Consider the following 27346-nt stretch of genomic DNA (forward strand, 5'->3'; position numbering starts at 1 on the left):
CTAATCTAAATTTTAGGAAACATAACATTTATCACTCACTCATTCAATATAGTATAAGTTTGAGAAAACTTGCAATCAAGATTAATTTTGAGAGCCATCTAATAACCTGACCCTACAGTCAAGTCATCATTTGGGGACGTTCATTTTACAAAGCCAACTTTGACTTTCTGGCTAGGTCACACGATAATTTAAAGTGTATTTAATTATCAAGTAGTTTTTATCTTAAACACGTTTTTTTAATAAGTCAGTTTGATTCAAAATTTGTAATTCATGTATTAAAACACATTTTAAACAAACAAGATGTACACCCTTAACCAAAAATATTCCAATGTGGCCAAATTATAAGCTTAAAAAACAATACAATTGGCGTCGGCGTCAATCTATTTGTATGAAATATTGGTTTATACGTTTATTTAATCATCCGCTAACCTTTCTAGTAAATAACATCCACACAGATCGATTAGTGGACCAAACTTCCTCCCGTTCCGTAAAACTGTCTTAAAAAAATGAATGGAATGGACGAAAAACAGGCCAGTGACAAATTTGACGATGATAATGTTAATCTTATTGCACATTACTCTACAAAGACATCAGCCGACAATGCCGGTAACGAAAGGAAGCAAGAACTACGTAGCAAACGGTGCTCAACCATTGCTCTGGATTAGAAGCTCTGCTTGCAAAATAACGCCCATGAAATTAAAAGGCGCATCAGGTATGGCATTACCAAATCCATGAGGGGTGACGTTTGGCAATTGATTTCAGGCGGCCGCGATCTTTTGCTGGTAAACCCAGGAATTTACTCACAACTCCTCCGCAATGAGTCAGACTCAGAGAAACATATCGTTAAAGACATTCATCGCACTTTGACATCACACCAATTATTTCGAACGACAGACGGGCCCGGGCAGAGGTCTCTCCACAATGTTTTGAAGGCTTATTCAGTTTACGACAAAGACGTGGGATATACGCAGGGGATGAGTTTCATAGCGGGAATGCTTCTGCTTCACATGAATGAGGAGGAAGCCTTTTGGGTTATGGTTGCACTGTTCAAATGTATGCAAATTCGAGGTTTATATTTAAAAGACCTGCCTCTACTTCACCAATATTTCTTTCAGTTCGAAATGCTTGTGAAGGAGCAGCTGCCCAAACTGGCTAGGCATTTCGAGCGACAGATGATCACGCCAGTGATGTATTCAAGCAGTTGGTTCATGACTGCTTTCTCCGCAGACTTGCCATTTCGATTAGCTGTTCGTATTTGGGACGTTTTCCTCTTCGAGGGTATGAAGACCGTTTTTGGATTGGGCTTGGCCCTGCTCAAGTTCTTTCAGAATCATATGTTAAAATTGCATTTTCACGATCTCCTAACATTTCTGCGAGGCTTCCCAGAGGAGGCTTTGGATGCGAACATATTGATTCCAATGGCCTGTTCATTGGTATCAGAGAGAAGATTAGAAGAACTGGAGTTAGATTATCTGGTAAGCGATGGCCAACCGTCAGCTTCTCATTAATCCAAATGATTATCTGGTAACGGATGACCAGCAATGAGTTTCTAATTAAAATGACGATGATGGGTGGGTCGTTATTAATGCAAATGATTATCTGGTAAGCAATGACGAACCATGAGCTTCAAGAGATAATGCAACTGCAAATGATAATGAGTTTGGAACTGAACAACTATCAAATTTAACAGAAAGACAGTCTGCCCATTAGACGATTAATTCATGTAGGTTCAAACTCGATTGATTGTTGACGTATTCAATCGTTGTAGCTGGTAGACTGTAGCTTACTAGCTTCCCCTATTTCAACCTGGGTGGAAGAGCTGACATTTGTACGGATGAGATTAAATACGGGGAGAATGTGCAAAGCATATCTACGGACATGTAGCCATGGAACATATCATATCTTATGCATCGGAACATCCGGGAAACTGAATAGGAAGAGCTACCGTGTGCCGCCGTGCGTTTGAATGTTATAAGCTAGTTGTTTTTAACAGTCCAATACAACCCTACCAACCACACCAGTTTTCCTTACATCATGACTCTATATAGTTGCTAAGTTCAAGTATCTGAAATGTATTCCTTATAAAATTTATATATTGAATTATTGTGTGTTATACAAGTATAGTATCAATTATTAACTATTTGCTTTGTGAACCATGGAATCAAATAAAAAATTGTTGGTGCTAGGACCACAGGAAAATAAAACATGAATCATCATGCAATATTTTTCAAAGAGAAGCCAGTGAGATGAAAAAGAGCGCAACCTGTGTATAAAAAAACGAGCATCATTCATGGTTTCTCTTAAAAAAAACCAACTAAAGAAACCCTGCAAATCTAAGAGAGTTGAGAATGTCATTCTTAGACTTTCATAACCTATTTTAAGGGTCAGTAGGCTGCCTCGAGTAGGTTGCCTCAACTAATCAATGTTACCCTGACCTTTAAGTCGCTGGAAAAGCCTCAAGTTACCAGATCTCTTGTAACCCTTGTTCCTAGAGTAATTTCTTCACTTTTGAACAAAACACAAATAATTCTTTAATTTCTTCCATTACTATTTTGAGGCTCGATACACTACTTTCTTTCTAAATTTTGGTTAAAATTGGACGTCTAGACATGCTCATTTTCTAGAAAGTTTTGTAACCGTCAAATTGTTTGGATAAATTTAGAAAAAGTGGAAATATTCACAAATACTTTGGATAAATTAAGAAAAAGAGGAAATATTAACAAATACTTTGTGAGATTTCAAGGGATGGAAGAAGGAAACCTACTTGTTTCTTGCAAACTCATAAATCTTAGTGATTTCAAATAAAATGATGAGAGCAACTTCAGCATCATAGAGAACATAAAGTCTGACTGATTTCTTTAGCAGTCCCCTCTTGCGTTTGGAGAAGGAATCATGTTGACTATTATGGTTTTGGATCAAGTCTTCAATCGATACTTTAATGGGGAGTATCTATTTTTGCTTGTAAAAATTGCTTAACTAGATACTTTTATAAACATTTCTACAATGCTATGTTTTCCTATAAAATGTAGAAGAGAAATAGATTACAGTGTCGCATTTCATGTGCATACCTTTTTAATATATAATTTCGTAGAATTGTTGAATCACCTTTCGTTGTTTCTATTTCACTTGCACTAAAAAAGTAATTGCATATTTCAATATGATCTGGATATTATCGCATGTATTTTGCATAAGCAATGAATAAAAAGTTTATGATACCTAACTTGTACATATATTTTTGATGCATTGTCTGGGAGGACTTACTACGAATGCTTTCTTCACTTCTCCAACATTTTCTAATTTATATACATTAAAAGGTTTTATTGGTACAATCTACATTGAAGAATATATGAAGTCATATGTGTAAATTTACAATAGGATGGTTGTTTTGTTTAATTGAAAAGGGTTTCATTGGAACAATTTGCACTCAAGAATATATGAAGTCATATATGTAAATGTACAATAGGATGCATAATATATATGGTCTTATTATTTGGTTTATTACAGATAGAATATATTAATATGCTTTAGTAAAATAAAAATGGCAAAAACAATGACATATTTCAAAGGTCTCAAAATTTGGAATTTTGTAAAGTGTTTCATGTGTATATCATAGCTGAAGGACAAGAGATATTGTGTCATGATCAGACCAATATATATCTAATATGAAAATTTTATATTTTTTATTAGTTATATTTGTCGAGACATGGTCAATGAATGATTTATGCATGTTATTAGTTTTGTTGATAAGAAAATGAAGATTTTAGTTTTTCATGTAGGTTTGTAGCTCTTTTGTTTTGTGATTGAAATGTACCATATCAATATTGAAGTCTCCCAATATAATTATGATATCATTTAGATCTAAGTGGCATAATGATTTCGCAATGACATTCAAAATATTGTTCAAATCTTCATGTGGTGATGCATATATATTGAGAATTGAAATATGTGATCCGTGAACTATTATTTTTGCCAACAATGCTTCTACAAGTTGCTCTTAAAAATGGATGTGTTCAAGGATAGTGATATGTTTTTTTATCAGTATCATTAGTCCATGCTTAATGCAACTTGAGATGCAATTGAAATTTTTGAAGTACTCATTTTGCATAGAAAGTGACATATATGTTTCTTGTATGCATAAGATATCAGATTGCATTGTGTCATAATCACTGCATATGTCACTAAGATGTGCATGAACATTACGAGTGTTCAATGAAAGAAGAAATATGGATCGCAATGATTGTATTGATGAATAGTCATATTTTAATAGCGATTTTGTAGTTCTTTGCAAGCGTTGCATTTCACAATTTACTTTTTGCTTTACCTTAAAATTATTTCTTCTGAGAGCATTTAGCAAATACAATGACCCTATGTTCCTCACATGTGATAGTTTTATGTATACTTGTCCATGAACTTGTATTCCAGTAGGGTCAAATGCAAGCCTATCAAAGGTTAAACCCTGTGATCTATGTATCATGCGTGCACATGCAATTTGAATTGGGAATTGTTTGTGTATCTTCAAATGAGCCATCTTTGGTGTGATAAGCATTGCTTTTGATCTTCACAATATTGGTGTCCAATCATGTGCTATGTCTAAAGTATACAAATAAGCCAATTTTCTAGATTGTCGATGAACAATATTAGGGTCATGGAACTTATTCCATAGAAAATTGACCTTGTTTATATGGTCATATGATTTAACTATTTCATCTGCACCATTTACTAGCCCATCTGGGGCATCATAATTGTAAGCATACATTTCAACTAACATGTTCAACTTTATCACAAGTTGTGAAGGAAAATTAGCTGTATGTTGATGTCTAGGAAAATTGTCGTTATTCTCTTCATCTTCATCAATTGGATTAATTAAAATTGCATTGCCAGGAATGAGCGTTAACATTTTCTTGTTATGCATTGCAACATCCTTGTTTTTGTAAAATAAATAGGGATAAATTCCTGAAGATGAACCACAGAGGTTGGCTCAAAAAGTTGATTCCAATAAACATGAATACGATGACTCTGGGAGATAACACTACATAGAACACAGATCGCAGAAGCCTCAAATCATTCAATAGGGAAATGTTGGATCATTTGGTATAGGGCACATGCAAGTTGTAGTAATATATGTTATATCATCACATGTTTGAGAATTTTTTGACGTTCTATTTTAAACTAATATGAATCTCTCATTTGTTTGTCGCATATTCATATGCAATTAGAAGCACTTGATATTATCCTTCCAGAAATCATTGTTATTGTTTTATTTTTGATTCTTGGTTGTTAAAAAATTAGAGAGTCTTGAATAGGTTGCGGTTGGTAGAAATCACCACAAAATATAATGTCAATGTTTTCAGAGTATTTGGTTAGGAAATGTTTTATGTTTCTAAGCCTATTGTCAATAGAATATAATAACTGACTACGGATCATAGAGGCCTCATCTACGAAAGCTAGCTGAAATTCTTGATATAGCTTTGTTATCTTGTCTAATACTTCTTTGCTAAGTGGAAACAATTGAGACTTGTTAAAAGGCATTAGTAATGCATAGTGGATTGTTGTTCCACCTACATTATACACATATTTTCCTGTAAATGCTAATATTAGACCCCTTGGATTCATAGGATCAGTTGTGTTCTGTGAATCATAAATTCATATAAGCATTTGGAAAATTCTTTTGCTTTGAGTGTTTTGCCTACCCCTGCTCCACATGTAATGAATAGGTAAGTTGGTTCATTGAGGTTTCTTCTTTTTTTTTATTCCAACATCTTTTACAATTGCTTGTTGCTCTCTATTCAACATTCTTTTGAGTTTGTAATACTCATTGTTCTCCATTAAAAATGGATGAGCAGTTATTTGAAATCCAAGATTGATTTTTTTTTTCATCTCAGATTGTTTTGGAAATTGCAAGTCTGATTGCAAATCATATTCCTCACAATGGGAACTGTTTTCTTGGTTTCACATACTTATTTGATAAGTATTCATAGAACTAATTTGCTCACCTGTAGCATTCTCTAAATCACCCTAAAGCATGTTAATGTGTATCACTTTTTCCCTTTTTGTGGCAAAGAAGTTTTATAAAAATAAATGGAGCTGGAATTTTTGCTCTTAAAATTACAAAATCATCAAAAACTAGGTGGTGGTAAAAGGAGACAAAACATGTCAATTTAAATTCAATTTCATGTCATATTTTTTCTAAAATTTAATATATAATTTTTATCTAATTTATTCATTTTCTTTAAAAGGTATCATTAATATTTTACATAAATTTTTAAGTAGTGACAAAACCGCGACCCCCCATTTCTCTATTGATTTATGCTTTTTAATTCCAATTTCTTTAAGAGATGTGTTGTAAACATTCTAAAGATTGCTAAACAAGTTTAAAAATAAAAAATAAGCATATTTTTTAATTATTATTAAAATACTAGTAAAAATGATCATATTTTCGTATATATAAAACCGCGACCCAAGAAACTACCCTTTCAAGTTTATAAAATCAATTTTTTTTAATAAAAATTTGAAAATAACATATAAGAAAATGTTAAAATTATTTTTTGAAAAATTTTAAAATATATTTTATATTTTTTATAATAAATTTTTTAATTATGATTATAATAACGTATTTTATATTATTAAAAATATAATATAGAAAATTATTTGTTTAGAAATTCTACTTCTATTTTATATATATTTTTAAAGAGTTTTAGCATTTCATTTAACTTTACATAAAGTTATTTCTATTTTGTGAGTGATTAACTATAGCTTTTACCAATATTTACTATCAGTTGACTTATTTGCAAATTTAGTATTTACTTTTTATAACATTATTTATATTTTCTAAACCCAATAAATAGGTTCACTATAGCTTTTACCAAAATTTATTATGAGTTAGCTTTGTTACAAATTTAGCATTTATTTTTTATAATTAACAAGTATGAAACTCAACTCATTTAATTGATATTTTTATAATATTTTTTTTATCTTTTTTCATTTGAGTACTTTTTTGCTTTTGCCATATAATGAGACACATTAACATGCTTTTACCGGATTCATCTTGATGTTATATGTAAATTTAGCTTCAATGGTTTGAATATTTTTTTTTCATGTAATGTATGCAGCTTGCCATGTAGGCAAGTCTTGTTTCAATGTGTTTTCACATTTTTCAAATGGTACATACAACAACAATTTCTCTCTATACAAGTTTTCAACATCATTGTATTTGTTATATTTTACAAATCGTATAACATTTGGTTTTTCCCTTTTTGATATGTGCGTGCCATCTTTCTTGTAATTTGATACAAATTTTGCAAGGAAGATTTTGCTAATGGAACTTAGGCATCTGATGTAGTAGTCAATAATGGAGTGGCACATCACATCCTCTCAACCATCAAGTTCCTGTTTTAAGAGAATAGGTGGTTTAAGCATAAATGTGTGTTCATCAACTTGAGATGTGTTTATGAATATACATTCTCTTGAACTACAACTCAATGGAAATGAAAGTGCTATATGCACTGCTTGTTGAGTTGACATTTGTTGGAGATTAAGTAATGTTTTTCTGAGTTTACAAATCATTTGAATAACATCATTTTCATTTTTCTCATGCTCTTTGTGTATTCTTCTAAATGCATTTGCCATAGACTTGTCAATTTTGGTCATATATGAACTACAATATGATGGCGCAACATATGCATTTAGCACAAATTATGCATCTGTATGTACATTCCATACAGCAGGCATGTCCTTTGCAAAAATGTTATTCCAAATGTGAGAAGGTTTTTGTTTCTGGAAATTTGTTGATTGCTTCATTGTACATTGTAATAGTTTTATGTACTGAATTTCTGTTAGTCCTATTTCTACCAAGAAATTATCATGGGTTATTGAATCATTGTAATTTGTTTGCTCCAAAAATGCCAAAAGTGATATTGATTTCTGTGTGAGTTTTTTATAGATAAATACAAATAAAATATAGATAAAATAGAGTTTTTTTAGTGTGTGATATAGATAAAATATAATGAATATACACCTAATCTAAATTTTAGGAAACATAAGATTTATCACTCACTCATTCAATATAGTATAAGTTTGAGAAAACTTGCAATCAAGATTAATTTTGAGAGCCATCTAATAACCTGACCCTACAGTGAAGTCATCATTTGGGGACGTTCGTTTTACAAAGCCAACTTTGACTTTCTGGCTAGGTCACACGATAATTTAAAGTGTATTTAATTTTCAAGTAGTTTTTATCTTAAACACGTTTTTTAATAAGTCAGTTTGATTCAAAATTTGTAATTCATGTATTAAAACACATTTTAAACAAACAAGATGTACACCCTTAACCAAAAATATTCCAATGTGGCCAAATTATAAGCTTAAAAAACAATACAATTGGCGTCGGCGTCAATCTATTTGTATGAAATATTGGTTTATACGTTTATTTAATCATCCGCTAACCTTTCTAATAAACAATATAGCAGTTTCATCTCTGTTCGATATAACATTCACACAGATCGATTAGTGGACCAAACTTCCTCCTGTTCCGTAAAATTGTCTTAAAAAAAATGAATGGAATGGACGAAAAACAGGCCAGTGACAAATTTGACGATGATAACGTTAATCTTATTGCACATTACTCTACAAAGACATCAACCGAAAATGCGGGTAATGAAAGGAAGCAAGAACTACGTAGCAAACGGTGCTCAACCATTGCTCTGGATTGGAAGCTCTGCTTGCAAAATAACGCCCATGAAATTAAAAGGCGCATCAGGTATGGCATTACCAAATCCATGAGGGGTGACGTTTGGCAATTGATTTCAGGCGGCCGCGATCTTTTGCTGGTAAACCCAAGAATTTACTCACAACTCCTCCGCAATGAGTCAGACTCAGAGAAACATATCGTTAAAGACATTCATCGCACTTTGACATCACACCAATTATTTCGAACGACAGACGGGCCCGGGCAGAGGTCTCTCCACAATGTTTTGAAGGCGTATTCAGTTTACGACAAAGACGTGGGATATACGCAGGGGATGAGTTTCATAGCGGGAATGCTTCTGCTTCACATGAATGAGGAGGAAGCCTTTTGGGTTATGGTTGCACTGTTCAAATGTATGCAAATTCGAGGTTTATATTTAAAAGACCTGCCTCTACTTCACCAATATTTCTTTCAGTTCGAAATGCTTGTGAAGGAGCAGCTGCCCAAACTAGCTAGGCATTTCGAGCGACAGATGATCATGTTGGAAATTTCTGTTCATTTCAAACACACAAAAAAAAAAACACAGAGAACAACGCTCTGTTTCTACTACAGGATCTTTATTATATAAAACAATAATAATAAAAATAAAAACTGTTACAGAATTTATCTTCCTCGACTCAGAGGGAATTACAACAGGAACTTCAGTTCCAGAATTTGACTCCACTAACTCAGAAAATTACATCTTCAGCACTGCTGTGCGTTGCAGAGAAGAAAGAGCTCTTCTTTCTAATACTCTCTACACTCACTCTACTCTTGCATTTTTGTTTTTATATATTGAACAACACAAAATATCTTTACAATACGTGTTGCTTTTCCCCACTTCCGTGAAAATAAAAAAATAGTAAAATTTAAGATTTCACCTACATTTACCAACCCTAGTAAATATCATTTATTACACGGCTCAAAATATCCTATTTGAATTTAATGCATGGCTTATCACACCATCGCATCGCAAGAAGAGAGAGGATGTGCCACCGCCTCTATAACCTTTAAATCATGCGATCTGCGATCCGCGATCGCATCGCAGATAATCAAAGGACACGGTGAAGGTTGACAAGAAGGGAAGTGCGATATGCGATCTGCGATCGCATCGCAGAGGAAAAAATCTGCAAGTTGAAATTACCATTCCAACACTCCCCTTTAATTTTAACTGCTGGGTTTTTTCTGCATACCCAGGCATTTCCTGAAATGATCAAAGCTTTTCTTTGCCAATGGTTTTGTCAGGATGTCAGCTAGCTGATCCTCTGTTCTGCAGTGCTGCAAAACAATCTCACCATTGTTAACCAATTCACGTATGAAGTGAAATTTGGTGTCTATGTGCTTTGTTCTTTTATGAAAAACAGAATTTTTAGACAATGCTATTGCTGAGCTATTGTCACAGTAAATGGTTGTGCCCTTTCCTTGTTCATGACACAAGTCTCTGAGAACTCTTCTCAGCCATACTGCTTGGCATGCTGCTGCTGTTGCTGCCACATACTCTGCCTCTGCTGTTGACAAAGCCACAACTGGTTGCTTCTTGGAAGCCCATGAGATGGCTCCCGATCCCATATGAAACACATATCCTGATGTGCTTTTCCTATCATCAACACTTCCAGCCCAATCACTGTCAGTGTAACCTGTCAACATGAAACTTTTAGAAGAGGAGTATAAAATACCAAACCCCTTCGTTCCATTCACATACCTTAGAATCCTCTTGGCTGCCTGCCAATGAGTCTCTTTTGGTCTTTCCATAAATCTAGAGATCAAGCTCACAGCGTGCATAATGTCCGGCCTAGTTGCAGTCAAGTACATAAGACTGCCAACTATGCTCTTGTACAATTTTGGATCAAAATCCTTGCTGCTGTCTTCTTTGGTCAATTTCAACCCCACTACAGTTGGAGTCACAGCTGCCTTGCTGTTCTGCATGTTAAATCTCTTTAACACTGCTTCTACATATTTATCTTGAGAAATGAAAACGCCATTTTCACTTTGGTCTACTTCAATTCCAAGAAAATATCTTAAGAAGCCCAAGTCAGTCATTTCAAATTCACTTTTCATGACTGCTTTAAAATCAGCAATGAGAGAAGCATCATTGCTTGTAAAAATCAAATCATCTACATATAGAACAACGATAAGAATCTTACCGTCATTCTCCTTTATGTAGAGTGTGGGTTCACCATCACACTTGTCAAACCCATTCTCAATCAGGTAAGCATCTATTCTGCTGTACCATGCTCTTGGAGCTTGTTTCAGCCCATAAAGAGCCTTCTTTAGTTTACAAACTTTATGCTCTTGGCCTTCAACTTCATAGCCCGGAGGTTGATCAACGTAAACCTCTTCTTTCAACACTCCATTCAGGAATGCAGATTTAACATCCATCTGATAAATCTTCCATTTGTGTTGTGCCGCAATAGACAACACTGTTCTGACTGTTTCCATCCTTGCTACTGGTGCAAAGGTTTCATCATAGTCTTTGCCTTGTTGCTGCTTGTAGCCTTTCACAACAAGTCTTGCTTTGTGCCTGTCAATCTTGCCTTTAGCATTGCTTTTAGTCTTATAGACCCACTTAACTCCAATGGCATCTTTGCCTACAGGGAGGTCCACTAACTCCCATGTTTTACTCTTCTCAATTGCACCAATTTCTTCATTCATTGCTTCAATCCATTTATCTTCATTTACAACATCTTCAAAATGGACTGGGTCATCAACATGACAATATAAAGCGAATAATGAATTCAGACCGGTATTGTTACTTACCTCTCCTTGTTCATAAATCTCATTCAGATTTCTGAATCTTGGCCTTCTTGGTGTACTTGGAGTTCCATCCGAACTTGAGGGTATTTCTGATCCCTGTGATGTGCTTGGAGAAGCACTTCCTTGACTTCTTGAGGTTGTTCGAATTCAAGTTTGTGGTGTGGTTTGTTGTACTTGCTGTGGTGTAGGAGGGGCCACCAAGGAAGGATTATTTGTTGCTGTCCCTTCCTCTTCTTCTTCGTGAGACACAATTGTCTTCACATTCACTGTCTTCTCTAAGCTTCCATCCCAAGCTTCATCTTCAATGAACTGCACATCTCTGCTTACTATCAATTTCTTGGTGGATGGGTTATAGAGTTTGTATGCTTTTGACTCATCACAATAGCCAATAAAGACACACTTCTCCCCCTTACTGTCAAGCTTCTTCCTTAGTTGATCCGGTACATGTGCATATGCCACACAACCGAATACTCTCATGTGAGTGACAGTTTGCTTTTGACCACTCCATGCTTCTTCTGGTATTCTGTTCATGACAGCTTTAGTTGGGCATCTATTCAAGATGTAAACTGCGCAAGTAATAGCTTCTACCCAATACTCATGCGGCAAGTGTTTTGCCTTCAGCATACTTCTGACCATGTCAAGAATGGTCCTATTCTTTCTTTCGGCAACAACGTTCTGCTGAGGTGTATACCTCGCGGTGAACTGCTTTTGTATGCCATTCTCTCTGCAAAAACACAGAAAGTCTTGGGAGATGTAATCTCCTCCTCTATCTGTTCTGAGCACTTTGATATAATGCCCACACTGCTTCTCAACAAGAGTTTTGAAGTGGCGGAATTTCTCAAACACTTCACTCTTCTGTTTCAGCATATACACCCATGTCTTTCTGGTGTAATCATCAATGAAAGTTAAAACATATTTATTTCCACCAAATGATTGTGTTTGCATCAGTCCACACACATCGGAGTGAACAATTTCCAATGGTGCTTTTTCCCTTATACTCTTTCCTGCTCGAAAGATTTCTTTGTGTTGCTTGCCCAAGATGCAGCCTTCACACAGGCTGTCTAGTTTCTCGATCAATGGTAATCCCTTTACCATTCCCTTTCTGTGCAACAGATTCAGGCCTCCGAAATTGAGATGTCCAAATCTCAAATTCCACAACCAATTCACATCTTTCACTTCTTCCTGAAAGACTTCTTGTGTTACAGCCGCAATAGTTCTGCCTTCCTTCAAATCTGCCCTGAGTTTGAGAGGAAACATTCTATTGCTGGTCATTTGCACCTGTGAAATGATCTTCTTACTTGGAGGGATGTCTCTGATAGTACACAAATCATATTTGAAGAACACGTTGTAACCTTTGTTAATGAGCTGTCCAATGCTCAAAAGATTACATTTCAAACCAGGTACATAGTATACATCTGGCACAATCATCTGTTCTCCATTTGTTGCTCGGATACTGACTCTGCCCTTACCCTTGACAGATATCGTATCATCAGTCCCTGTTGTTACCTCAGATTTCACATTTTCATCTAGATTGGCAAACATTGCAATATTTCCAGTCATGTGATTACTACAACCTGAGTCTAAGAACCAAAAATCTTCTTGTTTGTCTTGTGCTATGTTACATGTTAACAACATGTTCTTTGGGTTCTTATCTTCTTCATTTGCAAAATTTGCATTCTGCCTATTATTCATGTCATTTTGCTTTTCCTACATTCATTGGCATAGTGCCCATATTTCTTACAATAATGACATTGGACTTGGGATTTGTCATACCTTTGTCCATGAGCTTGCTGTTTGGTTGAACCTTCATCTTGGTTCTGATTGCAGCTCCTTCCGCTTGTGCTTGCAGGATAATTGCTGCCTCTGTTTTGGCTTCTTCCACGACCTCTGTTATTTGTTCTGCCTCGACCTCTTCCTTGGCCAAAGGACATCTGAGTCTTGAATGCTTGCTCAAAAGAGGAATCTGTTCCTCTACTCAGTCTATGTTCATGAGACAATAGAGAAGCACTCAGCTCATCTACCGTGAACTGTGAGAGATCTTTTGTTTCTTCTATTGCTACCACAATAGATTCAAACCTTGAGGGTAAACATCTCAAGATTTTCTCTACAATCCTTCTTTCTTCAAGAATCTCACCGTGAGACCTTATCTGGGTTATTAAGCCAATAACCTGAGTGAAGAATGAATCTATTGTTTCAGATTCCTTCATGCTGAGATTTTCAAAATCTTTCCTCAACATCTGCAAGTTTGCAGTCTTCACCTTCTCCATGCCTTGATAGGCAGTTTTGAGAATATCCCATGCCTCCTTGGATTTTGTTGCTGCTACAATCCGCGGAAAAACACTTTCATGCACTGATTGGAAGAGGAAAAAGAGGGCTTTGGAATCCTTCTTCTTGTCACTCTTCAACTGGTCTCTTTCTGCTGCTGTCAAAGCAGCCAACGCTGTTGCATTTGTCGGTTCAGCATAGCTTGTTTCAACCAGCTCCCATATTCCTTGAGAAGCAAACAATGCTTTCATTGTTATGGACCAATAACTGTAATTTTTCCCATTAAACTGAGGCAGTTGGGGATTTGTCAAACCAGTTCCAACATCTGCCATCTTAACTTGTAAAAAATAAAGAAGGGATACTGACTGTAAAAAAAACAACAAGCAAAAACTTTTTCTGCTGGAGAAAATCTGCTCAGTAAGCTTCTTACAGCTCCTACAGTGAAAAAACCAACTCTGTTTTTTTTTTATTCACTGAGTGCCTAGACTAGCTCTGATACCATGTTGGAAATTTCTGTTCATTTCAAACACACAAAAAAAAAACACAGAGAACAACGCTCTGTTTCTACTACAGGATCTTTATTATATAAAACAATAATAATAAAAATAAAAACTGTTACAGAATTTATCTTCCTCGACTCAGAGGGATTTACAACAGGAACTTCAGTTCCAGAATTTGATTCCACTAACTCAGAAAATTACATCTTCAGCACTGCTGTGCGTTGCAGAGAAGAAAGAGCTCTTCTTTCTAATACTCTCTACACTCACTCTACTCTTGCATTTTTGTTTTTATATATTGAACAACACAAAATATCTTTACAATACGTGTTGCTTTTCCCCACTTCCGTGAAAATAAAAAAATAGTAAAATTTAAGATTTCACCTACATTTACCAACCCTAGTAAATATCATTTATTACACGGCTCAAAATATCCTATTTGAATTTAATGCATGGCTTATCACACCATCGCATCGCAAGAAGAGAGAGGATGTGCCACCGCCTCTATAACCTTTAAATCATGCGATCTGCGATCTGCGATCGCATCGCAAATATCGCATCGCAGATAATCAAAGGACACGGTGAAGGTTGACAAGAAGGGAAGTGCGATATGCGATCTGCGATCGCATCGCAGAGGAAAAAATCTGCAAGTTGAAATTACCATTCCAACAGATCACGCCAGTGATGTATTCAAGCAGTTGGTTCATGACTGCTTTCTCCGCAGACTTGCCATTTCGATTAGCTGTTCGTATTTGGGATGTTTTCCTCTTCGAGGGTATTAAGACCGTTTTTGGATTGGGCTTGGCCCTGCTCATGTTCTTTCAGAATCATATGTTAAAATTGCATTTTCACGATCTCCTAACATTTCTGCGAGGCTTCCCAGAGGAGGCTTTGGATGCGAACATATTGATTCCAATGGCCTGTTCATTGATATCAGAGAGAAGATTAGAAGAACTGGAGTTAGATTATCTGGTAAGCGATGGCCAACCGTCAGCATCTCATTAATCCAAATGATTATCTGGTAACGGATGACCAGCAATGAGTTTCTAATTAAAATGACGATGATGGGTGGGTCGTTATTAATGCAAATGATTATCTGGTAAGCAATGACGAACCATGAGCTTCAAGAGATAATGCTACTGCAAATGATAATGAGTTTGGAACTGAACAACTATCAAATTTAACAGAAAGACAGTCTGCCCATTAGACGATTAATTCACGTAGGTTCAAACTCGATTGATTGTTGACGTATTCAATCGTTGTAGCTGGTAGACTGTAGCTTACTAGCTTATATTTGATGCTTCCCCAATTTCAACCTGGGTGGAAGAGCTGACATTTGGACGGATGAGATTAAATACGGGGAGAATGTGCAAAGCATATCTACGGACATGTAGCCATGGAACATATCATATCTTATGCATCGGAACATCCGGGAAGCTGAATAGGAAGAGCTACCGTGTGCCGCTGTGCGTTTGAATCGAAAAACTGAATGGGAAGAACTACTGTACGCCGCCGTGCGTTTGAATTAAAAGACCGTCGTGGCTTCATTTCCAAAGGACGCCAATCAATCACATCAATGATTTTATAATGATCGCCACGGAGGAGGTTTTTGTGAGAATATTGATAGAGTTTTCGTAGTTGGTTCTGGTTGATGCGGAGAGGAGTTCCGGAAGCAGCCGAGGGAGGGCGGTGGCTGTTCTTAGTCCTGCTTATTATCTACGCATTTCTCATAGTCATTCACTGCAATCTTTGTTTGGGTAAGTAAACAATCTATAACCCAATATTCGGGGCGAAATCCTAAAATTTGTTTGTAATAAAAATTATTAGAGGTTTTCAATAAATTGCTTGCAATAAAATTTTATGTGATGTTTACAGTTGAATCAAAATTGTCAGAGGTGAGTTCGCTATATCCAAAATTTGTATTGACGGTAATTGTGAATCTGGCCATAAAACTTTTGTGTAATACTTTAAAATATTTTAAAAAATTGTATTATTTTATTACTTAAAATATTTTAAAAAGTTGTATTATTTTATTACCAGTAGATTAAGAATATCATGAATACTTGAGTGTACTTAACCTACAATAATATTAAATATGATTAGTCTATACAAATGGAGATCATGGAAATTTTCAAGTGAACTGAAACTTGACTAAACCTAGAAAACAAAAGCACTAAACAGTCACAATGTTCGAAACTCTCTGCTATTTTTTCAGATTATTTAAATTCATAAGGGACAACGCTCTTGAACTAGCTGATTAAGAAAATCTAGCTGAGTATAACCTATAATTAAGCTTATTGATCTTTATTAAATAATTCCACTCTTTTGACATAAAAACTGATGTTAAAAGTGACTGCAGTGATTTGCCATCTTTTGTGCATTAACATCTTTGAGCTTAACTGCTCATTATTAAAAAATTCCCAATTTTGGAACCAGAGAATCTTGCCCTAAACAATTCCGAATTCTTCAAACCAAAGAATCTTACGCAAAACAAATCTTGATTCTGGAGCCATAGAATCCTACGCTAAACATTATTGCACTAATTTGCTTATACTGATTCGCTTTAAGCCTTAGAGCACGCTTAGCTGTATAATTGAGATATAATTGCGCTTTAGTAGATTGTTCGTCCTATGTTGTTAGATGATAGGCTCCTGTTAGTATTATGCAAAAGTCTTGAAATCTAATAATTTTAGCACGATGTATTTCTATATCATATTACTCATTACTCAAGTGTAGTAAGCCAATTTGCTCTCTTTTCTCCTACTTCTCTGTGGAATAACAGTGGCCTTACAACGGGTAAGGGATTATTATCTTAGTGTGTGTTTTTAGGAGGAAATGTTTGAAATGTTGTAAAGTTTTAAATACAACAAAGGCTTGTTTCTCCATAGTTGAATAATTTAGTTCAGCACCTTGTAAGTTAGAACTAACAAATGAAATTGGTGCTTCAACGTTGTCATCACTTACCTGTGTCAAAACTGCCATGTAAGAAGTATCATAAGAGAATGTGTATAATACAAATGGTTTTAGGAAATTGGGAGTTAAGGAGCCTAAATGATGGCATTCTTTATTAACTCAAAAGAATCTTTCTCGCCTTTTCTCCATTTATAAGTTGCATTTTTTTAGATCATTGAGTGTAGGGGTAAGATGATTTGAGAAAAATCAGGAATAAATCTTTTTACAAAATTGATTTGTCCTAAAAAGGATTGCATCGTTTTTGTGTTGAGGCAGGGGAATGTTCTTAGATACCACGAATCCTAATAATTTACTTTCTGCTAGCCGAAATAAGAATTTTTAGGATTCAAAGAAATGGCTAGTTTCTCACATCTGTCAAAGATTTGTTTTAGGTGGCTGATATGGTTGTTTCTATTTTTAGAATAGAGAGTGATGCCATCTAAATATATTACAACTAGATTGTTGATTAGTCCTCGTCTAATTTTGAATCTTCATCTAATTTTGAATCTTCAAAGTATAGATTCCAGAATAAATAATGATCTAAAGTTTTATTACTTAAATTAATACATTTAGAAGTGTCTGATTGAGAGAAAATTTCAACCTGAGAAGTAACAGTATTTTTTGGGAAAGGTGAGGTTTGGGCATTGAATGATCCAAGGAATGATTCAACAAAATAATTTCCAATAATATTATTAGTGAAAATCACTGGCTCATTCGCTCCTTCTGATTCAGTGACTTTATGTTTCATGAATTTTTCACGGTCAACTCTAACTTGATTTGGTTTACCATTATATGGTAACCACATGTGTGACCAATCGGTTTCGAAATATCCATGTACTTTCTCAGCCCAAACCCTGCTTAAAATTAGACCATAAAAATCAGGGATGTCTGCTACTAAGACATCAATCACTTGTAGTATCTTTGGGTTGGATGATAATTTAATTGATATTGATAAAATTTCTCCAACAACATCGACATTTTTTCTGTCTAATTGGACTATATGCACAACAAACTTTTGAGGGGTAACGTTAAGTTCCACGCACACAGATCTTGGCATGATATTCGAGGAAGCTCCTAAATCGATGAGACAATTATGAACATTTTTATTAAAAATCTCATAAGTCAAAAGGAAAGGAGTGTGAGACTTAGATCTATCACCAATCAAAACAAGATCATCTAGGCTTACCTTGTTTGTAGGTGAGGGAGGTTTCCCGTACCTTTATCAGCTTGAGCTATCACCGGTGGTGGCATGGGATATACGAGAACTTCATTAAGCACTCTTAGTAAGATTTTCAGTTGTTGTTTCAATTTGGTCATTTCATATAATGAAATGTTTGCTTTTGTCTTTTTCATGTATTCAATTATATTATATTCCATTGTATATGAAACTATTAGAGTTTTAGAATTATCTAGGGGCATAGGGTCATTTTGAACAGTTTTAGATTTTTTATTCACTATGTTCTCCTTTGTGGGAGGAGATTTCTGTTTTTGAACTACTACAGTTGAGTTAGCAAATATTTCTCTCCTTGTAGATATGGGCATAGCTTCTCTTTCTTCTTCGGTGGGAAGAATAATGTCCCATAACCCATTCAATTCAACTTCTTCTTCAGGTTCTATTTCTTCTTCAGTTGCTGAGGCATCTTCAGCATCTTATTCTGATTTGGCACTTGAAATCACATTCGGAGGCTCAGATGGTGAAGCAGGACTTCTATTGTATGGGTGATATGGTTTCTTAGGAACTCAAGATTCAACTACTTGTTTCTTTATTTCAATCATATCATTTGACATAGTTTTCAAGAATTTTTCAAATCCTTCAAGATCGAATGGATCCTTTGGGGTTTTCTTTTCTGTTTCTTGGCTAAAAATCACCTTTTTAGATTTCTTATATTCCATCTCAGATCGTTTTTCTAAGGCTAAGATTCCCTAGGGCTTCTTTCATGTTTTCTGAGAGAGTAGTCTTATTAGCTCTATCTACAAAATTGGCTATATTAGAAGGTAAAGTAGAAATGTACCACTCTATTTGTACATCAACAGAAGGTTTAGAAGCAACTGAGATTTTTTTTAATAACTTGTTAAATTTGGAGTTGAAATATTTGATCCTTTCACCTGAATTTGTTTTTAGGTTAGAGAGAGCATTGACTAAAGATGCCACAGTTCTATCATCTCCAAATTTTGCAAGGAACAATTGTTCAAAAGTTACCTATCCTGCAGATCCTTTAAGAGTATAGGGAATCAATCTCAGTACAATATCTTCATGCACAACCCCATTCAAATTCATGGCCAACATAAAATTGTTGATGTGTTCTTCAGCTGGAAGACCATCATTTGGATTGTATTTGGGTAACCATTTCTCTAGACGATCTGGGAGAGGATCTGGGTTTGCAAACAACACAACACTAGGATTAGTCCAAGGCTGATTAACCATAACTTGAGTTAATATTTGAGAAGATATAGAAGTAGATCCAGAAGTAGTGGGTATGGATGTCGAACTTATAATTGGACTAGCATTATTTGTGGTACCACTAATTTTTTGACTAGAAGAAATGGAAAGATGAGAGGATGTGAATGGAGGTGTAGTGAATGAAGGAGTAAATGGAGGGGAATTTGATATGCCCTCACTTGTATTAGACTTAGATCTAGACACAAGAAGTTTCTTACACTTTGAATGTATTGGAAACTCAAAGGGAGGTATTCCAAGTTTATCACTTTTTGATAGCGTTAGGATACCAATTTCTCTGAACAGAGAAGTAATACTTTCTTCAAAAACTTCTAGTTTATCAGGCTAATTGTAGGAGATTCAAGATACTTCAGGAGATGAGGGGGAAGTTTCTACGACTTCTGACTTCTGAGTGGGTGACTTAGAATATGATCGAGAAACTGTAGAACTTTTTGAGGGGGATTGACTCTTATGAAGGCTTCAAGTTTGAGATTTCGATCTATATGCCATTCATAGTCGGGGCCCTCCTTCTAGCGCCAAAAATGTTGAGGCCTTAGAAATTTGTGACAACAACAAAGGGGAATAACCACCTAGTTCAGACCTTAGAGCGACTCCCTTTCCATTTGGGATAGTGGCTCCGACTAGATATGATGGGACCAGTTTCCCAATGTTTTCGATTTATATGATTTGTGGGATTTTCCTAATGATTTGCAAAAGAATAACTAGAAATTAACACAACTTTAATCTAATATGCAAAACTTTGAAGTAAATATAATTTAATTGAACCCAGGGTATTGCTGGTTTTATGCGATATAAAAAGATATCTATGTAATCTATGATGATATAGATCAATCGCAGACTATATAGAGTTAATATATTGTAATATTATTCCTTTGAGAAAATAGTTAATCAAAAGAAATGTGAAAAACATTCGCATATTCTAATGATTATATATAAAATAGGACACTCTCTATTCTAATATTGTACAATAGTGCAACTGATACTTCAAAGAGAGATGGGAGATTTCATACATAATTCATGTATGATAAACTTATCACTAATACTAGAACAAAGATTTAGCAAACATGATAATAGTACCATATGTGTACCTTTCTACTCATTTGACTAGTGACCATAGGCCATAATCAATCTTCTACCAATAAGTATCCCAAAGAATACAATAGTGCATCAACAATGATTAACAAAAAAATATTTGATTGAAAAGACCATGTTCCATGATTCCAGTAAGGAATCTACAAACTTACAATAACACACTCTTTGTAAATGTTCTTAATAAAATTCTGGACCCTTCGCTAAATGCATGAGAAGGGTTTAAATAGTATTTTTAATTAACTAAAAATAACTTATACAAAATATCTATGAGGAGGTTTCAAACAACATTCCGCGTTCCTAGTATCAAACTTTCCAAAAATAAAACTGCTAAAAAATGACTCAGGTCTTCATTGATTAATCATTGCTACCAACTTTGACTCTCAACTCACAAATATTGGACATTGGCCTAACTTTTGGTGGCATCCCAAATTGTTTTCTCAACTTCCCTACAAATATAACATCATGTAAAGGTGGCAACATTCTCTGTACTCAATCCAAGGAGAAATTCAAGGTCATGATATGACTGTGTGGTTTGACCAAAAGTTGCCATAATGCTTCCCAGTCGATTTTTGATAGCCCCTCAATTGTTTCTTTTTGTAGTCGACTCTTATTCTTCCAATTCTTGTCTAATTCTTTAAGATCAGGCAGTGTTTTTGGATCAAACTCCTTTATGAGGTTAGAGGTGTGCAACATTTGATTTATTGTCTTGATAATGCTCTTTGAAATACCTGATGCTCTGGCTATTGCTAGATCGGCCTATTTCACCAATGAGTCCCAATCAATGAATAGAATATCCTTATGCATTTCATCGATCTTTGGGATACTTGACCTTCTCCCTTCATTTGAATCCTGACATTCAATATAATCAGAGATCTTAGAATTGAGTTCATTGATCTCAATTCTTTGATCAATAATGATGTTTGTTAATTGTTCACTAGTATTCAGAGATGGAATCATATTTGATATATGTTGGAGGAAGAGCTGCTTTTGCTTTGTCAGTAAAGTATTCAGTGTCAAATCTTCATTAATGAATTCCTTTACGGTAGGAATATCCTTATACTTTTCTAGGTCACTTTTTACCTCGATCTGTTTTTTATTAGCAGATAAGGACATTTTCATGACTTATTTTCAGTACATCCATATCTTGTTGTAGCTTATACAGTTGTTCCTCTGCTTGACAATTCACACTGACTCTTTCTTCATCTAATTGTCCTAGTAATAATACGATCTGGTCTTCCTTTTCTTTAATCAAAACTGAGACTTCGGTTTCTTTGTCGATTATTGTTGTAGCTTAGGCTCTGACAAATTGAGATAGATAAGTCAAATGTTCAGTCGGATTTATTTGTGTGTCATTCCATAGGACATCCATAAATTCATGTTCTGAGGGAGTTTCGATTCTCCTCCTCTTCCTATGTCTTTTCACAACATATTTATGAAGAGGGATGTAAAAGACGTCTAGAGGGGGGATATCTATTACATTTAAAATAATTTCAGTAGTTGGATCTGCGGGGATTACCTCTATATCTTGGAGACGTGTTTTTGGACCTTTAGTGGTCACTACTGCTATCTGCAATGGAGGGGTCTGAAATCCTGTAGTTTCTTGTGTTGATGACACATTAGGGGTAGCCTATAGTTTGTCGTTGAATGCATCCCACAACTTTTCTAAGTCATTTGTTTCTTCTTCCTACACTCGTGACGTGCTTGGCTTTCTCTGCTTCTGAGACTTGGTTTCAATTATATGATCAAAAATCCAAAATTATTGTGGGAGGTATTCTAACCTCTATCCTCTAAACTCCTAGAATCTTTTGAATTTCTTTGGGTCGAACTTTGTCTTGACTCATTCTGAATCTACTTAAAGTCCTCTGCAGATTCCAGTAAATCCTGTAGTTTCTTGTGTTGATGACACATTAGGGGTAGCCTATAGTTTTTCGTTGAATGCATCCCACAACTTTTCTAAGTCATTTGTTTCTTCTTCCTACACTCGTGACGTGCTTGGCTTTTTCTGCTTCTCAGACTTGGTTTCAATTATATGATCAAAAATCCAAAATTATTGTGGGAGGTATTCTAACCTCTATCCTCTAAACTCCTAGAATCTTTTGAATTTCTTTGGGTCGAACTTTGTCTTGACTCATTCTGAATCTGCTTAAAGTCCTCTGCAGATTCCAGTAAATCTTCAAACTCATCAACTGCATGAGTTACAGGTCTGATCTTAACTGAAATGGTGAATTTCTTTGCTATATGCTATGGATCAAAAGGCCTAGCTGGTATAATGGGGAGCTTTAATGACTGCATTGATCTCATACTCTTTATATGTATGACCATAGGTAAGAAGGGTAAATGACCCACATTGAAGGGGAAAATTTGGCCATAAAGATTTCTTCATTTCCCTCAATGTGTTTTTGAGGCCATTTCCTATTGTTTGGTATGCTACTTCTCTTGCCAGTAGTTTATCCAATACATACATAGGGAGCACATGTGGGAAGGCTTGGCTACCAAATATCCTAATATAAGATAAGGATTCTTCAAGAAAATAACTTTTGATTGCTTGAAGGTCTGTGATAGCTTCTTTTGTGAATCTCAGACATCTTCTGTTGAAAACTAACTGATGTAAGGGAAGAACAAATGCCTGGCATAATTGGTGAAAATGTGGAATATAGTCTTGTTCCCACATTTTCTTATAACTCAGGAAGATAGGAGTAGGATCATTGGTACTCCATTTCCAACCCATGGTTGGAAAATGAGTGCAGAAACAAAACACATTGAAGATATATGCAGACATGAGAATTGGGGAACTGCTCTAGAGGAGGCGGCCCTGGTTTGGTGATATTCAGTAATTGATTTGGCCAAATTCTTAGACAGAATGGTTTCCCAATTCATAATGTGAGAATTAATGCAAGCCTCAATTAACGGAACCCAATTGTTCAAGAATTTAGAATTATTAGGGAGGCCATACAAACTACATAGCATAGAGGCTGCAAAATTATAAGGATTGGCCAAAGAAGCAATGGGGTACATACCCGCTTTATCTTGTTTGAATTTATTTTGTGTAGCTCGTACATTTGTTGTAAATATTCGGCTCTGAAAGAACCCAATACTGTATTTTTAGTTGTCTTGATAAGTCTGTCTTCAACTTCTCTATTCTCTACTATCCATCTTATCATATCTGTGTATGGCAAGAGTCTAGCCATTGTTGCTATTCGGTGAAGGAAAGAGCACGCAACATCTCTAAATTTCACTCCTGACGGTTCTGTGCTGTCAACAGTTGGTCGAGTGTTTGTTACTTCAGGGTTTTCATTCTCCAGCGTAATATAGATAGTCTGCCATGTAGTGGCATCTCCATCTACAATGAATATTGTATTTGTAAAGACAGATGAAATCTTTATTCTTTCAGTTTCTGCAATAGACTGCTTGGTATGCTTCTGCATCACCTTTTGAATGGACATCATTTGAGTGGAGTTCCTATTAAAACTAACAGCAATTAATTGTTACGTAAAATAAAAGATTTGATGAAATGATTGAACTTTGTGAGAAAAGATCTGGGAACGAGTTCAACATTAATCAACCATAACGAACACCATGATTACATGCATAGGGATGATAACCGTATTAACTCATTCTGACCTTACTCGTGTCCAACTCAAAAACACTTATTAAAAATCTATCAAATCCATCGCATTGGATATTTTAAGCTATGGAGCGAATGAAACTTTGTTTTATGGATCTTACGATATGCGATATACGATATCACAAAATCGCTAGATCACAAAATTGCAAGATCGCAAAATCACAAGATCGTAATATCGAGATATTGCAATATCGGGGGTTTTATAGGTAACATTTAAGCTGCTGACATAATATCCTTCAATGTGTGATATGCAATCAAGATGTCTCATACAAAGGTGCCCAAATGAGGGGGATTGACTTATAAAAAACGAGGACCGTAGGGACTCTAAAGAGGTACGAGGGTGAGGGTTTGAATAAGGCCAAAAGACAAATGATAAGGTTGATGTTATTTCAAAAAACATGTGGTGCCTACCCATTATTTCAATCGCAAGCCGCATATCGGTATTTTTTGAATGTTCTTAACTTTTCCACTAAGGAATCATGTGATTTGCGATTTGGAATGAAGACTTTAATATGTTTAAAAAGGGTTTTTTGAAAAGTGACAATTTTCTAAAGGTTGGCATTTTATTCACAAAAAGGGGAAAATTTTAATTTAAAAGGGTCCCTATTTGTATTATACATAATAAAAATGGGGGGGTTGTTGCATAGCACAACAGGTACCTTAGAGAATTATTAACCCATCAAGGTCATCAATTCACGTCTCACATGATTGAAAATTTGTTAATCCATCACAAGATCAACCACAGAACATCCACTCCTTACCACCCACTGGCTAATGCGAAAGTGGTGGTAACCAATAGAGCATTGGAAGGCATTCGAACCAAAGTGATTAGGAGCAGCATAAAGGATTGGGCAGACAGATTAGTTGAGGCCACCTAGGCCAATGATACCACCTAGTAGACCACCACTGGATTCACCCCTTATGAGTTGGTATATGGGAAGAAAGTCCTGTTGTCCATTAAATTTGAATACAACACATTAAGAATCGAAACACAACTAGATCTAGATATCACCAGGTTGCAATGCTGGCTTATGGGGTCTTGACCCGAGTTCAGAGTTAGTTGTGCCAAACAAATCCGTACACTACTGGCCCTTTTGGTATCAATCTGCGGAGAATGGACTGACGTCTCACCCGAAGTAGTATGAGGGGATGTTGGAACCAAGTTTCCACACCCATAGATCAGTGTGATGTTGTTTTGTGCCATAGATCTACTTTCGCACAGATCAATAAGCCGTTATGGCTTATCGATATAAATCCCTTGAATCATAAACTAAATCTTTGCGAAGGTCTATGACTAGCTTTCGAGGACCCTAAATAGGATAATAAACTACTTACGCGCTTCAAAGATTACACTTAACCGAGTAATTACTCAGATCGGCTTAAGTTTCTGATAACTTCAACATACAACAAGATAATCCTCTTGTAAACAGTTAGCATTAATTATGTTCATATAAAAATATAGATCAAGTAAATTCGTGCATCAATACATCATTATTTCATAAACCCATCATTCATCATAACATAAAGCACATTCATTCATAACAGAAGTAAATAGGCGAAACATAAGAATTTCTACAATAATATTCTTTATTGATAATCAGTTCAGCTTAAAGACTCAAGACCTCCCTATGCACTCAACTGTGGACTCTACTCTAGGCCTCTACACACACAAATGCATAATATTTCTTCCTACTATTCTTCGTTAACTTTATGGACTTCTCCCATAGACAAACTTCATTACCTCCCTTAGAAATCCTAAGACACACCTATTTATACAATCACATGGTCCATGGACCATAGGTAGATCCTCAAAAAGCCAACTCATCTTACATAAAGAAGGATAAAACCTTTTATGATTATTTAACTAAGTACACACTCTGCGACCATAATTTGTGGAGAATTTACATCTTTATACTAAAAGACTTGGGCTTTTGCCACAAAATTTACCCTAGGGGACCCGATCCCAACATGCAACAAGAAATATTGCTCCACCTGAATGGGTTAGATGAATCTAGGATGTAGGCCCTCCTTTACATAGAGGTGACTCAAGTTCAAAGGAAACTTTGGCATGAGAAGAATATAAAGGACAATCAATTTCAAGAAGGTAATTGTGCTTTGTTGTATGATTCCCGATACAAGGATTTGAATGGAAAAGGACTAGATTGTTAGGGCCTTATGTAATAGAAAAGTGTCATGATAATGGTGTTGTACAGATAAGAACCATTGATGCATAGGCCATCCCTTTGCTTGTGAATGGGTATAGATTAAAGATCTAAATGAAGCCCTTGTCAAAGCAAGAATTCATCAATAGCATCAGAAAGATAGTGATGGTGGTAGAGAAATTCTCATCTTCCACCCCACCAAGTCCCTGAAGAAAAAAGTAAAAAAAGAAGAAAAAAAAGAAAAAATAAAGAGACCGAGGTGAAAGCCTCCATGAGGCACCTGAGTCCCACTGTTGGGTTGAAAACCTCTTAAGGAGTCCTAAAGATGTTTTAAAAAAAGTGGAGAATAAAAATATCAATGGGTGAAAACCTCTGTTCAAGCACCCAGGGCAGGCAACTAGGATGAAAACCTCCTTGAAGGGAGACTAGTTTTTTTACAAAAGGAAAAAATAAAAATAAAAGAGAAAAAAAAAAGAGGAAAAAGAAGAAAAGATACAAAATATGGAAATTGTTTTTTGCAGATCAGTAAGAGGAGGATAAGCATAGCATAAGAAGGATAGAAGGACCTACAAGATCCATGCTTCAATCCACCCATCTCATATCTTCCACTATTCACCTATTCTTCCACTTTTAAACCCGTCAAGCTCATCTTGCACAAACTTTGTGTTTTCTACAGGATTCCCTGTAATCCTACAGGAGTTTCCTGTAGGAATTATGGTCACCTTGAAAATCCTAAGAAAGGTAGTCGGAGGAAAAGGGGATGACACAAGCCTATGTCTCGATGAAAAACCATTTACTCTACCACATCATATCTATTCC

General features: G+C 35.5%; 3 protein-coding genes across 3 annotated transcripts in view; 2 read left to right on the plus strand and 1 right to left on the minus strand.

Annotated features, from left to right (window-relative positions):
* Positions 1-600: 600 nt before the first annotated feature.
* Positions 601-1508, plus strand: LOC149196557 (uncharacterized). The gene is made up of 2 exons (XM_089408335.1): positions 601-606; positions 666-1508. Exons 1-2 carry the CDS (start codon positions 601-603, stop codon positions 1506-1508), a joined length of 849 nt encoding a protein of 282 aa, XP_089264461.1.
* Positions 1509-8549: 7041 nt separating this feature from the next.
* On the plus strand, positions 8550-15243 carry LOC149196558 (uncharacterized). Its single transcript, XM_089408337.1, has 2 exons — positions 8550-9236; positions 14911-15243. The coding sequence occupies exons 1-2, from the start codon at positions 8550-8552 to the stop codon at positions 15241-15243; spliced, it is 1020 nt and encodes a 339-aa protein (XP_089264463.1).
* Positions 15244-15651: 408 nt separating this feature from the next.
* Positions 15652-27346, minus strand: part of LOC149196559 (uncharacterized) — a 31701-nt gene continuing 20006 nt past the window's right edge. Inside the window, exon 3 of the mRNA XM_089408338.1 lies at positions 15652-15943. Coding sequence (XP_089264464.1) covers positions 15652-15943 — 292 coding nt within the window. The remainder of the gene's footprint in view (positions 15944-27346) is intronic.

The sequence above is a fragment of the Pinus tabuliformis genome, chromosome 2_2 (assembly GCF_031772625.1).
Source record: "Pinus tabuliformis cultivar Carrire ecotype Pingquan chromosome 2_2, CPIR1, whole genome shotgun sequence".
Lineage (NCBI taxonomy): Eukaryota > Viridiplantae > Streptophyta > Pinopsida > Pinales > Pinaceae > Pinus > Pinus tabuliformis.

Excerpts from the sequence above, each read along its gene's own strand:
- LOC149196558 (XM_089408337.1), top strand. The coding sequence starts at position 8,550 with ATGAATGGAATGGACGAAAAACAGGCCAGTGACAAATTTGACGATGAT. Across the intron at positions 9,237-14,910 it reads TGATCATGTTGGAAATTTCT|ATCACGCCAGTGATGTATTC; the intron begins GTTCATTTCAAA and ends CCATTCCAACAG.